Here is a 14688-nt window from a genome sequence, read left to right on the forward strand (position 1 = left end):
GAGGAATGGGCCAAAATACCAGCTACTGTGTGTGCAAACCTGGTAAAGACCTATAGTAAACGTTTGACCTCTGTTATTGCCAACAAAGGTTATGTTACTGTAAGGTAGTGACTGGAATAAGTCACAAGGTGTCGCTGTTGAGCTGCATATATGGTGTAAAATTTAGCAATTTTGACCATTTGTCCTCTGCAGGACACCGTACTTCAGATTTCTTGTTCGCGCGGGCGCCATCTTGGTTCAGTGTTTGCTGTGATTCAAAAAGGTAAGCACTGCCAGTGGCGAACTGCATCAGTTTTGTGTTGTATTCATCGCCGAGACCGTGGAATGTTGTAGAAGGCACGGTTATTGTTACTTAATGTGTATTCTGTGTATATGTGTTGTTGTATTTTGCAATGTTGATAGTCACGGAGTGTTTGCTGTGATTCAAAAAGGGCCAGCAGCAGAGTTGGAGTGGTGTTTGCCCCTGCTTCCGAATAAACGGCACGGTCCGAGCCACAAATCGAGCGCCTGTGTCCGACTGGTCTCTCTGCGGTGCACCCCAATCCAACACAAACTAACACAACGCAGAGTCCGGGGTGTAGGGAGGCCCCTGCACTGGTTGGGTTACATCTTTGGTGCCGTGACCCGGATTTGTGGCACTTCGAGACTGAAGAGAAAGCAATGCCGACACCCCCCAGCTACGCAGCCATAGTAAGAGGTGTCGCCATCTGATGGGGTGCTGAACTAAGTATATAACTGCCTGTGCAGCTGCATTACTGGGACTTTCATCTCCCCAGGCATATCCTTTGAAAGTGAAATCTTGGGGTGGTTTCATTTGAGGGTTTCTGTCCCTGAAAAAAAAAAAAAAAAGACTCAGAGACTTGAATTGTAGAAAGAATGCTAAATGATGTTCCCTGTCTATAATGATAATCATTGAATACGGTTAAGCAATTGCTGCTGATTTGTGTCATTCACAACCTCTGTGCTGAAGATAGTTGTTTAACTACGCTCTGAGTTTAATGCTGTTTTTTTGTGAATTCTTTTTTTTTCTGCGTTATAGAATGATAGTTGTCATACATCTGTGTTGTGTTCTATTTTACTAGAAATATATTGTACTTACTCACAGTTAAGCATACTACAAGTAGCCCACACACATTTTCTGGTGCAGCTAAATTAGAGATACAGGACAGTGAAAATGTTGAGAGACTTTGCAGACACTCCAAAGAGGGCACAGCCTCACCTTTTGAATGAAGGGGCTACAGCTAGCGCCAGTACAGTGGACCAACAGTCATCAGTGAAGTCGAAGCTGGTCACCCAGTTCCCCAGCTTCACTGGCCAGCGGTTACAGTATCACACCCCAATCAGGGACCTCACCCACTCTGGGCTGGGCACACAACAGACCCCACCACCAACCATGCTTTCACCCCAGACTGATCTTGGCGTGGCTCCAGCTCATGCCCCACCACTGCCACCCTATGGAGGCCAAATGCAGGTGCCCTCACACCTATCTGAAATTCGCCCAAGGTCAGTGCCAACCAACCAGACAAGCCAGTCCAACCACAGCCCTCTAACTACAGCCCCTCCAGTGTTTCGGCCAGATGTACAGATAACTATGCCCCCTGCTTTTTCCCCTCAGGCCAGTGTCCATGGGCCCACTGCTACACCGGCACCCCATGTTGCCTCATATCCCAACTACCCAGCGGTGCACAGTACCCAGCATCCCACCCTGAACCAATCACTTAACACTCCTTACCCAACGATGACCGTTCCATTCAGCCCCCAAGCATACACCAGCCATCTGTATTCCACACCTGCCCCCCAAGCCGCCATGCCAAGCCCCCTAACAGTGCAGGGAGTGGGCATAATGAATAATCCCTCTGCAGCCGAGCAGACCCTTGAAAGTTCAAAGCATGGGCTGACGCCCCGTTTGCCCCACATGCCACTAGCTGCTGTCCACGACTCTCGAGCCCCCCTCCACTCATCTGCTATAAGCCCCAACACTGTCATGCCCCCTATCGTGAATATGACCCATGGAGGTTTTATAGCCCCACCCGGCACCCATGCCTCAATGCACGTACCAACCTCTGCTTTAGACCCCCAAGTTAGTGGACACCCTGGCATACCCCCCCAGCAGGTGCATACATCTTTAAGCGCTCCGGGCCGGGCTGCAGCCAACGCTAACCCCCCATTAGCTGCCTACGGTGGTTTTATACAGACTCATCAAGTGAAAAATGTCCAAGTCTTCACTGGCAGTGCTGACAGCAAGGTGCATGTAGAGGACTGGATTCGTGACATGCAGTATCTTCTTGAGGCAATAGAGCTCCCCATTCACCTCCGCTTTTCCACGGTGGTGCGTCACCTAACTGGTGAAGCCCGAAAGCTGGTCCTGAATCTACCTCTCCATGACCAAACACCTGAAAGGGCATTCGAAGAACTGAGAGCAGAGTACGGCGACACACAGAGCTCCTCAGATCTACTAGCGGACTTCTATGAGCGTGTTCAGAGGTCTGGGGAGTCTGCCTGTTCATATGCTATAGCACTGGAGGCAACACTGCGAGCTGTGGAAGAAAACCAAAGAGGAGGCAAGCCTTTTCCTGACCGTGACAGTAAACTCACCCGGCAGTTCATACGGGGGATTAATGATGAGGATGTGTATGCGAGGATCTCGCCAATGAAGCCCCGGCTTTTGAGTTTCCGTGAGCTGCAGGCTGAGCTCCGAAATTTAGCAAAAGAAACAAAGAGATTCCAGCCTCAAAACAAATCAAAGAAAACTTATGCCCAGGTACAAGTGGCATCAGAGTGTAGTGTGAATGTGAAGGCAGAAAAGGCTAAACATTCCTCAGAGTGGTCAGAGCTAGCAGAGATGGTCAAGAAATTAGCATTGAGCCAGGAGGAGCAGATGGCCAAGTTGACCCACCTTGAATCGAGAATTTATGCTCCATCCTCTGCCACTCCACTGAGAGTCCGACCACCACCTGGGGCTACAACCCCAATGTCAGTGGTCACATGCTACCGGTGTGGGAAGCAAGGACATATAGCCCGGGTTTGCAGAGCAGTGCTCCCGGGGCCTGAACAGACGTGGGCACACGATCCTCAGCCTGTGACCCCCATGGAGGGAAACACTTACTCAGCTCAGCCTTTAAACAGATAAAGCCCATGGTCGCCGGGGCAACCATGGGCGAGCAGCAAGTCCCCACACTGCAGGTGAACAAAGGTGACGGAGGAGAGAGCACTCCCCTAGTTGGTCCCAGGAATGAGGGGGAGGTGGAAGTCAACGGAATGAAGTGCAGGGCACTCATCGACTCTGGCTCCCAGATAACCAGTATTACGCATCAGTACTGGCGCAGCCACCCCACCCTCCATAAACAAAAACTGCAGCCTTCTAAGATACCCATAGAAGGTGCAGGGGGCCAGAGTGTCACCTACCATGGTGTGCTACGCATCAACCTAAAATTGTTGGGGAGAGAGTTTAAGGGTGTGCCTGCTTTTGTTGTCACTAACACAGAGTACCGCTCCTCTGTTCCTCTGCTTGTGGGAACTAATGTCCTCCGTGCCTCCAGAAGTCACCTCCAGGCAACCTACGGCCAGCAGTTCCTCCTCCAGGTCAAGGAGACTCATCCGGAGTGGCACGCCTCCCTGCTAGAGATTGAGAGCACTGACCAGTGTGATATGGATGACACAGTGGGCCCTGTTGTTTATACTGGTCGCAAGGTGCACATTCAAGCAGGGAAAGAGATGGATTTAATGTGCAAAATAAAAGCTGGACCACAAAGAAAGACTTATACAGCCCTAATTGAAGGCCACCCCTCCCTGCGGCTCAGCCAAGACATCCTGGTCGCCAGAGTTCTTGCTGATGTAAAGAAAGGATGTGCCCCGGTAAGAGTGATGAACCTCTCCCAGCATGCTATCACTATCAAGCCTCACACGCATCTGGCCAGGGCATCTCTGGTGGAAAGTATTGTGGACTTTTCAGACAGGGTGCGGGGCAGCCATCACATTAGCGGAGGCAGAGAAGCATGCCTGGGTATGGACCACGTTGTGGCAAGCCAGGAAGTGGATTTAAGTGGAGCAGATGTCGAAAACGAGCACCAGCGTTCCCTTCTTAAAGAGCTTGTGGAAAGGAACATGGGTGTGTTCTCACAGCACCCCCTGGATTATGGCCATACAAAGACTGTGCAACATGAAATCCCTCTGGTCGACTCTAAGCCATTTCGACTGCCTTACCGTAAGATCCCCCCATCACAGTGGCAGGATGTGAGAAGGTTGCTGACAGAAATGGAGGTAGCAGGAGTTATCAGGCCCAGCAAAAGTCCATATGCTTCACCAGTCGTGATCGTAACCAAGAAAGATGGATCACTAAGGCTGTGTATTGACTACAGGAAACTGAACTCCTGTAGCACGAGAGATGCTTTCCCTCTCCCCAGAATAGAGGAAGCCCTGGAGGCTCTAGGGCAGGCAAGATACTTCTCCACCCTTGACCTCACCTCTGGTTATTGGCAGGTGGAGGTGGCGGAGCATGACAAACACAAGACGGCATTCAGCACCCCTATGGGGCTGTTTGAAGCAAATCGTATGCCCTTTGGACTGCAGAATGCTCCCTCCACCTTTCAGAGACTCATGACCTGCTGCTTTGGCGACTTGAACTTCACCCACCTCCTAATCTATCTTGATGATCTCATCATATTCTCCAAAACCTTTGATGAGCATCTGGAAAGACTGCAGCTGGTGTTCGATCGGCTTCGGGAGCATGGCTTGAAGTTAAAGCCTTCTAAATGCCACCTAGTGAGAAAGGAGGTTCAGTATTTGGGTCACTTAGTGTCTGCTGAGGGGATCCGGACAGACCCAGAGAAGATCAGCAAGGTGAAAAACTGGGTGAGGCCCACAAATCGCAAAGAAGTGTTGCAATTCCTGGGATTCGCTGGATACTATAGGCGGTATGTAAGTGGGTACTCTACCCTAGCTGCTCCCCTGTACCGCCTAACTGCTGGTGACCCCAGAAAGAAAAGGAGAGGGGGAAAGAAAAGTCTGGCTACCGACCCACCCTTTTTGTGGACAGATGAATACGAGAAGGCATTTAAGACCCTAAAAGAAAGGCTGACAAGCGCTCCAGTGCTGGGATATCCTGACTATAGCTTGCCCTTCGTTCTGCAGACGGACGCCTCAGGGGAGGGTCTGGGCGCCGTTCTAGCTCAGATCCAAGGTGGAGCTGAGAGGGTCATAGCCTTCGCCAGTAGAGGTTTGAGCCCAGCAGAGACAAGGTATCCTGCACACAAACTCGAGTTCCTTGCTCTTAAATGGGCGGTCACCGACAAATTCTACGACCACCTCTATGGGCGTAGATTCTCTGTCCAGACAGACAACAACCCTCTCAAGTATGTTATGTCATCAGCGAAGCTGGATGCCACAGGCCAGCGGTGGGTGTCTAGGCTGGCTGCTTTCGATTTCGATGTCCAGTATCGGAGGGGACAGAGCAACACAAACGCTGACGCCCTCTCTCGCATGTCTAACCAGGAGGTCATGCACATCCTACAGACATGCCCTCAGTGGGTGGGTGTCGACGAACAGGGGCATGGTGTGACACAGGCTACCCAGGATACTCAAAGCCTCACTGGCCATGGCACGCCTACAGGGGAGGAACTGGAACTCGGGCCACCTACATCCACTGAGCCTTACAGGGATGTGGGGATGGAATCCCTGCCCACCATGACCAAACAGGAGCTCCGTGCAGGGCAGAAAAAAGACCTTGTTATTGGCCCTGTCTTGCACTATAAGAGTATGAACCAGAAGCCGAGCCGCAGCGAGCGAATGAGTGCTGAAGGGCACGTGCGCCTTCTCTTAAAGGAGTGGAGAAGGTTAGCGGTAAGGGATGGCATCCTGTACCGCTGCGTCCAAGACAGCCAAAGGGGAGTAATTGAGCAATTGGTGCTACCAGAGGATTTGCGTATATCAGTGAAGACTGCTCTCCACGATGACTCAGGCCACCTTGGTTTTGAGAGGACATTGCACATGATAAGGGAGAGGTTTTATTGGCCACGGATGTTCCAGGAAATCAAGGCTTGGTGCGAACAATGTGAGAGGTGCTGCCTTAGGAAAACTCCAACCGCAGGGGTCAGGGCCCCCCTGGTCAGTATCCACAGCAGTGCCCCCTTGGAGCTAGTTTGTGTGGATTTTTTGACTCTTGAGAAATCAAAAGGTGGTATCGAAAATGTCCTCGTGGTCACTGACCATTTCTCACGCTATGCGCAAGCATACCCCACTAAAGACCAAAAAGCCAGCACAGTGGCTAGGGTGCTGTATAGAAACTTTTTCTGTCAGTTTGGCTTCCCAGCAAAACTGCATGCAGACCAAGGGCGCAATTTTGAAAGTGCTGTGGTGAAGGAGCTGTGTAAATGCACCGGCATCACTAAGACCCACACCACGCCCTATCACCCACAGGGCAACGGGACAACTGAACGGTTTAACCGCACCCTCATGAACATGCTGGGGACGCTAGAACCTCACCTGAAACCCCGGTGGCACGAATATGTGGATGCAATGACACACGCCTACAACTGCACCCGCCATGATTCGACAGGGTACACACCATACTACCTGATGTTTGGCAGGCATCCACGGCTCCCTGTCGACTTGGTCTTTGGGCTGTCAACCACTAATGGGTCGGGGGGGATATAGCGATTATGTCCAGACCCTGCATGACTGCTTGTCACAGGCTTATGCACAGGCTAATCAGGCCTCTCGCCAGGCTAAGGGTCACCAGAAAAGATACTATGACCGACAAGCAAAGAGTCAAAGCTTCAGCCCGGGTGACAGAGTCCTGGTTAAAGTGTGTCATGTGGAGGGGCGAAGCAAACTAGGAGACAAGTGGGAGTCACGTCCATACATTGTGGTGAAGAAACAGCCAGACATGCCGGTGTATGTGGTGCGATCGGAAAATGGTGATACAGAGAGAGTGGTCCACCGCAACCTACTCACGCAGTGTATGTTTCTTCCCGTGGAGCAGGTGGGAGAGGAGGCAAGAGAGGAAATGGAGCTTGACGTGGAGGAGGTTCATGGAGGAGGGATTGAGGACAGTGGAGAGCAGGCTGGTGAAGTAATCAGACAGGATGAAGAGTCGGACATGATCGAAGACGGGGAGGCTGATAGCCTGGAAGGAGGTGTGGAGGGAGTTTCACCTGAAGCAGCAAATGGATCACTTGCCCCCAAGGGACCAGAGGAAAGGGACACAGGGACAGGACAAGAGAGTGAAGATTGGAGGGGGAATGAAACTGTCAGGGTCACCCACTCACCTCCCAGACCAAGTGAACCAAGGAGGAACTTGCCAAGGAGTCGGCATCCCCCTAAGAGACTGACTTATGGGTCGAGAGTTAACGAACCAGGGGAGGATCAGGAGAAGATAGAAAGGGGATGGAAGCTGTGGCAGAGGGCCAAAGCAAGAAGGGCTGCAGGAAACACAGACATTTTCGCATTACACTGCACATCTTCCACCACCGTTATTCTTGTATACATAGTGAGACTGTTCTGTTTTATTTTGTTTTGTTTGATGACTGGGACGCCATCACTTAAAGGAGGGGCGGATGTAAGGTAGTGACTGGAATAAGTCACAAGGTGTCGCTGTTGAGCTGCATATATGGTGTAAAATTTAGCAATTTTGACCATTTGTCCTCTGCAGGACACTGTACTTCAGATTTCTTGTTCGCGCGGGCGCCATCTGGGTTCAGTGTTTGCTGTGATTCAAAAAGGTAAGCACTGCCAGTGGCGAACTGCATCAGTTTTGTGTTGTATTCATCGCCGAGACCGTGGAATGTTGTAGAAGGCACGGTTATTGTTACTTAATGTGTATTCTGTGTATATGTGTTGTTGTATTTTGCAATGTTGATAGTCACGGAGTGTTTGCTGTGATTCAAAAAGGGCCAGCAGCAGAGTTGGAGTGGTGTTTGCCCCTGCTTCCGAATAAACGGCACGGTCCGAGCCACAAATCGAGCGCCTGTGTCCGACTGGTCTCTCTGCGGTGCACCCCAATCCAACACAAACTAACACAACGCAGAGTCCGGGGTGTAGGGAGGCCCCTGCACTGGTTGGGTTACATTACAAAGTATTGAGTTGTATTTTTGTTATTGACCAAATACTTATTTTCCACCCTGATTTACGAATAAATTCTTTACAAATCCTACTATGTGGATTCATGGATTTTTTTTTCACATTCTGTCTCTCACAGTTGAAGTGTACCTCTGGTGCAAATTACTGACCTCTGTCATCATTTTAGGTGGGGGAACTTGCACAATCGGTGGCTGACTAAATACTTTTTTGCCCCACTGTACATATGCTCATTTCACTTTGACAAACCAAACCTTTTAACTTGATGAAAAGTGATTGCCATGGCTGAAAATTAAGTATTTATTTTTTAGAATCAATGATTCCAGTCTCTTAGTGACTAGAGAGAAGTCTGTTTTGGTATGAGCATTACAGCATCAGGGAGTTTCAACGTGGCAGTAAATACACTAAAAGAAAAAAGCTTAAGCTGTAAATGCAATTAAAAGCAAATTTGATTCCTCATTTGAGTTCCAAATTTCAGCTAAAGTGTTAACCAGTCAATTTTTGTTGTAGGACAGTAAAGTAAAGGCTCCACTGAGTCACCACAGTAATTATGCGAAAAAACTGAATTGTTTACATGTATAGTCCTGCAGATGCACTTTACTGCACATGTACACAGAAAAACAGCCACAAATGGATGCAGAGCAGAATGAGGCAGACATCCATGGAAAATTAAAATTAAAAATTGAACACTCAAATTTATTAATCACCTCAAATCTAGCCCTCAGACACCCTCTAGTCCAAAGCCCTCCAAAACTAAAAGATGAGCCCAGAAAAGAGTCCCTTGTGTGAGCTGGGGCTGAGATTAACTGCTCCCTCTCAGACATTTTCTGGCTATTATCACAACAACACTGCTTTCCAAGCACCAATCAGTTCCCCAAATTATGTCAAGAAACCATTTTCAAACATTAGAAAGAAAAGAAAAAAAGTAGTAGAGCTGGCCAATTTCAAAAGAAATTATGGCAGAATATCTACTCCACGGTTAGAAGCACACCAATAACAATCTTAACTAAGTACATTAGTGGTCACTCTTTGTGTAGAGTGGAGTTGAGTGGTCAGAGATACACATCCTCCTACAATTTCTAATGTTTAATGAAACAGCAATGTTTACAGTAAGTACTTCAACTCTTTATATTATATATACACTCCTTTGGCGAGGAGCGAGGCACACCCAAGGGTCCCTGAATGACCAAAACACACACATTACATGGATTCATCCAGACACAAACATGAAAATGATATATCATAGACTGATACATAACAGTTATATATTAATCGTTATACTTGATTAAATAAATTGTATAAATATTTATACCACTATTATTGTGTACACTCAAATTATTTTGGCAATATTTTTTTCAGAAGCACCGTGCCAATATAGCCACTCTGAATTTAACTGAACTGATGAGAGCAAAAGTGAGAGAGAGAGAGGGAGAGAGAGAGAGAGAGAGAGCGAGAGTGAGCAGAAGCAAGAGAGCGCAAGATATCTCTAAAGTTCCTATTTACTGTACACAGGCTATGGTTGTCTTGTAGCTTTTTAACGCCACCAGCTGGTAAATACTGGTACTATAAAGTATTTCTACATCTTGTTTCAGGACAGTTTTTTTCCTCCTTCCTCAGCTAAAAGCTTTTATTATTGTTTGCATGCCTCTAAACAAAAGTACTAATTATGGCCACATGCACAATAAAATTAAGCAAGACATGCTAAATCAACCTTTATGTATTTTGTTGTGGATAAATTTACATTTTTACATCAATAAATGTGCTCTTTCTGGTATTTACTGCCACATTGTGGTGTAAATTTGTACTGCAGGTCTGAGGATCATGAAACATTTTGAAGAAAACAGGACTTCTCAATTTTTTGGTTACTCAGCGCATTAAATAACTTGTCTGAAATAAAATGACTGTTTTGCTCTTTCTATAGTTGCCAGTGTTACACTTTTATTTCTAATACATAATAAATAAATAAAATTCCATAAATAAAATATCTATTTAATTGCATTGATAATGTCTTGGGGTTTTAAATCTGTGTTGGCACACCTACACAATTGTGACAATTAGCTAGGAGCCCTAGTATAAATTTTATACTAACATTTGAAAATTGTGTTAGGTTAAGGTTAAAAAAAAATGAGCAAATGAGCAGTAGCTGTTCTCCCTAAGTAAATAAATAAATGAATACATGGAAATAAAAAAATCTAAAGGAAATAAGCATAACTCTATTTAGTATGTGTGTATATTCCTGACCTCAGAAACAGGACTGTCCAATCCAAGGTCACTACAGTGCAGAGCCAGTAGTCCCATCACTCTGAGAACCTTGCTCCGTCTGCAAGGCATTTTTCATTTTTATTTATTATGTTAATTGTGAATTTTCAGCTTGGATATCATCTCGGGATTTTTTAAAAACATTTTCAGTTACTGATTTTATAAAACTGGTCATGGTGTTTAAGTTTTCCAGCATCCTTAGAAGAAAAACACAACATAAAGCAAAGAAAATGTATAAACATCAAATTTCTTAGAGCATGCTTAACCACTCTAGATATAATCATAGGAACTGCAGTTCATAAAACAATGTTAAAAAAAAGCAATTGGGAGAGGATGTAGAATCGTGCTTCTTCTAATTATTCAGTAGCTTTTCTTTAATCATAATGTTTTGCCACATCAGAAATTAGCACTTTAAAAAAAAGCAATGTTAAAGTGTCCCCTGTTTATAGAACAAACATACATTGTATACTTACATGTCCCAGTTAGGAGCTTGTCGCAACAGGTGGACCAAAACTAGAAGCTGAATGAAGAATTGAGGAAATTAGAGTGACAGAAAGAAGGAAAAGGATAGCAAACAATGTAAATATGTAGAAAATGATGATATATTGCCACAAAGCATGGAATCTAAGTTCATTGTGACTTCTAAAAGGATTGTTAATGAGAGTGTTCGGTGTTTTAGTAAAAAGAAATTAACTTTTTTCAAATTCAAATTGTTGAGTGGAAAAGATGAGCCGTATAAAAAACAATTATCATTACTTTATTTAATTACAGATAGAAAAAGTATGGTTATATCAGTAATAATACCATAAATAAAAAACATTCTAAATATAATTTTCCTGTGCTTTTGTTAATCTTAATCTTACATTTTTTTCAGGAACTCTGTGCCCAAAATCAGATTGAAAGAGGTATCTTTATTTGAGCCCTGAATAATTCTATGAAACTGCATCCTTGTGCGGTACTAATGACTCCCACTTGACTAATGACTAGCTGGGAGCAAAAGCATGACCCACACACCTACATCCTCTTACTGAAGTTCTCTGTTGACAGGGCAAACAAACAGACAAAAAAAGACAGCACAAGGTCAGTAGAAAATGAACAAACTGGAAAACAATAGCTCATTATAAATATTCAATTGTAGACATGCCAGTGGAAAGATTTCCAACTATAATCTTCCTCAGCTAACACTAAGGATCCCTTGCTGTCATGTAGGGTTGAGATATTAAATACATTCTATTAAGCTGCACAGTTATGCAACTGTTCTCAAGAAACCCACCCAGCAGATCATATTTCAACAGGAGTCTAAAACAAATATGTTTTCCTACCAGTCTTGAGTTAATCAGCCTGTTAGCGATAACTGTATGTCCAACCACACAGCCGAGGTAGCACAGGAGGTTGAGTTTGGATCGAGTGGCCGTGGAAGTGGAGTGGCTCTGTTCTTCAATGGATGAACAAAGCTGTGATAGAAAGACAGTCCACTCTTCATCACTCAGAGACTGTAGCTTCTCACCTGCAGGAAAATAGAGAGGATTCAAGATAAAAACCAGGGACAATACACTGAGATACTTTTTTGCTTTTTTTCAGGACACTAAACTGACTTTGTGCCAGCTCAAAAAACATACCTGAATATGCAGGTACACATAGGGTTTTAGGATCATATCGCCCAGGTGTGTTCTTCAAAATCTGTTAAACAGAGCTCAAAATAGTCAATTGTAGCCATTTTTTCTACATTGCTAGTAAAGGTTGTTAATAAATGTCTTATTCTTATGTAAGAAGGAGCAAGAAAGTTTCCCACTAAGAAGACTTAAAGACTAACAGAGGTTTGACAGATGTATTTTAATGAATTAAAAAAAAGAAATATGAAACAGCCATCATATCATATAATTACACGCCTTTACCTTGGGGTTGTCGAGGACTGGGGTGACAGTGAGATCAAATTCAGTGTGGAGAAGATCCTTCACACAGGGTGTAGTGTCAGTACAGTTACTGGTAGTGAGAGTAACCTGAGATGCAATGTTCTGATTTGGACAGTCAGATGAACTGCAGTTTCTGATTGAGTTGGCACGGGAGCTACAAGAACAGGAAGAGAAGAGTATGGAGAGCAATGTATGGTTTACTATAGACATCTGAGTACCACTCGTTCTAGGTGTGTTCCTACTGTAAGAGTAAATCCAAAGCTTACATATCACTTTTGAGACACGAGATTCACATTCTTCCTCTGGAATGATTTATCTGTAAACTTGTGCACTGAAAACAGGAACAAAACTCTGTAAGGGAAACTAGGAAAGAGTGAGTACAGAATACCTGAGCAGAAAAATGGCCTCAGTGCTGTCCTCATCCAAACCACTCTTTGGCTTCAGGTCTGAAACATTATCTGGAGAAGTAAGCACGTGTGTACTTAAAGACACATAAATTTGTGGTATGGTGAAAGATGAACCTTACATCATAATAAGCAGAAATCAGATCTGCACAATAGAAACTACTAGTATAATGTAGACCTACAACAAACCAAAACCAAACACAAACAAATTCTAGTACAAAAAAATGGTAAAGCAAAACAGTGGAATATAAAACCAGATTAATGATTAATTAATGGTTTGAAGATAAATATTGTAAAAAACAGAATCTATCACACATACAATGTTCATATATACAAAAATGACTAGTGTTAAAGTACAAATTAAAATTCAAAGTTAAGTAGCTTACTGTGGCTAAGTAATAAATTTTGTTGCTTAATCTAAACCACACAGACTTTGACGAATCTGTTACCTAGTGTGAATGACTTATTGGGCTGCAGTGTGCGGCACATTTGCAGACTCCCAGTTAACTTAGAGTCATCGTCAGGTTCTCCTTCTCTTCTTCTCTCCCTTCCGACTTCACTATTCAGGGTCTGGCTTTGGCTCAAGGCTCCAGAGGATGTGTGGTTGACAGAATTTTGGCTGTCAGTCCTTCTGTCACATGGCCTGTCAGTTGTTGTAAGAGATGATATTAGTTTCTCAGACATCCCATAAGCTAGCTGACTGAGGGCTAAGTGGCTGTTGGCAAGGCTCGCTGCTTGCCACGGATGGAAAAGGTCACATGTGTTTGTGTGTCTGTGGAGGTAGTGAGAACTAAAAAGACTTCATGGTCATTTTCTTTCTTTTTCAGGTCTGAGCACTGGCTGAAGTTACCCTTTCTAACGTGTAACAGAGAAAAAGGAAGTATTTCCGTTCAGACGGGTTCTTACTACTCGTTTTACTCGGTCAGTTGGTGTAAGTGAAAGTGCTTCCTGCAGAAAGCAGGACACATGAAGTCTACTCATGAATGCACCCAGCTATCATCTGCACTATTCTTGAATGGATCCAGACAGATATTGCAGGCAAAAAAAGAAAATTTAAAGATCAATTCAACTTAATCCAACATCGGTGTTCTTGTATGTAGCTCCATCGGATAATGCCAAGAAAAGGTCTATGCTGAAGCACATGAGTGAAAATGGCGATACAGAACCCTTTCTGCAAGCTGTTTCTTTATTATTCTCTGATATCAACCTTTGTCAAACACGATTCACATCCCGACTGACAGCCAAAAATAACAAGGAAAATAAATGCTGGTAATTATGTTGGACTTTTAAAATCAAAACAGATTAGAAAAATGAAAAAACATAACCTACCTGAAACTACAAGAAACAACCTCCTTGCAGACATTTTCTGCCTCTTCATTTTCTTCATTCTTCTCTTCACCTTTTTCGGCATCCTCTTCCTCCTTTATAATCTGTTTCCAGAAAGGGTGAGCCAGCAGTTGTGGCCAGTTCATCCTAAAGATACATCAAAAAATCAAATGCATTATGAGTAACACCTTACAATACAACCAGGAACTACAGCAACTCCCCTGTAAATGGAACTTTAATTATTTTATTTGAAATTACATTGTAGTTACATTTACCTACAAGTAGTATCCCAAGAATAAGGGGTTAATAAGTCAGTTTTTTATATAAAAAAAAAAAAAAGGAGAGAGAGAGACATAATTAAACTGTAGGTAAATTTAAGCATGTATAAAAAAATTTAGGTAGTGCCTAAATTCCTGGTATTATACTGTATGTATTATACTGTATTTTTAAATACTGCATAAGTATTTTTAAGTACTGTGTAATTTCTTGGTAATTTTGTAGAAAATCAAACTACACTAAACTACAAGTCAGACTTAGCTCCATTACACAGGCCTGCAAGTTTATTTGTTCTTGTAATTTAGAAAGGGAGTCCTTCTTGCAATGCATTGGCAAAATAAAAGGACAGTTAAATAATAGAACATCCATCATGCAAGCACTCAGAAGCTTCAGTTAATGTCATTAGAATTGGGAAAAATATGATCAGGCCGTATTTC

At 44.2% G+C, this 14688-nt stretch overlaps 1 protein-coding gene across 7 annotated transcripts in view; it reads right to left on the reverse strand.

Moving 5' to 3' along the window:
• Positions 1-14688, reverse strand: part of ulk4 (unc-51 like kinase 4) — a 102876-nt gene that overhangs the window by 84618 nt on the left and 3570 nt on the right. For all 7 annotated transcript variants that reach the window (XR_014923008.1, XR_014923007.1, XM_085473273.1 and 4 more), the window contains 8 exons: positions 13979-14122; positions 13099-13292; positions 12634-12703; positions 12228-12399; positions 11952-12012; positions 11655-11839; positions 10806-10852; positions 10315-10393 (listed from right to left, as the gene is read on the reverse strand). Coding sequence is in view for 5 of the 7 variants with exons in the window: in XM_085473273.1 (XP_085329399.1) it covers positions 10315-10393; positions 10806-10852; positions 11655-11839; positions 11952-12012; positions 12228-12399; positions 12634-12703; positions 13099-13292; positions 13979-14122 (952 nt within the window). In the remaining 2 variants the exon portion in view is untranslated. The remainder of the gene's footprint in view (positions 1-10314; positions 10394-10805; positions 10853-11654; positions 11840-11951; positions 12013-12227; positions 12400-12633; positions 12704-13098; positions 13293-13978; positions 14123-14688) is intronic.

The sequence above is a fragment of the Copadichromis virginalis genome, linkage group LG11 (genome assembly GCF_057382275.1).
Source record: "Copadichromis virginalis isolate Kocher_CV1m ecotype Utaka linkage group LG11, C_Virginalis_male_GT1.1, whole genome shotgun sequence".
NCBI lineage: Eukaryota > Metazoa > Chordata > Actinopteri > Cichliformes > Cichlidae > Copadichromis > Copadichromis virginalis.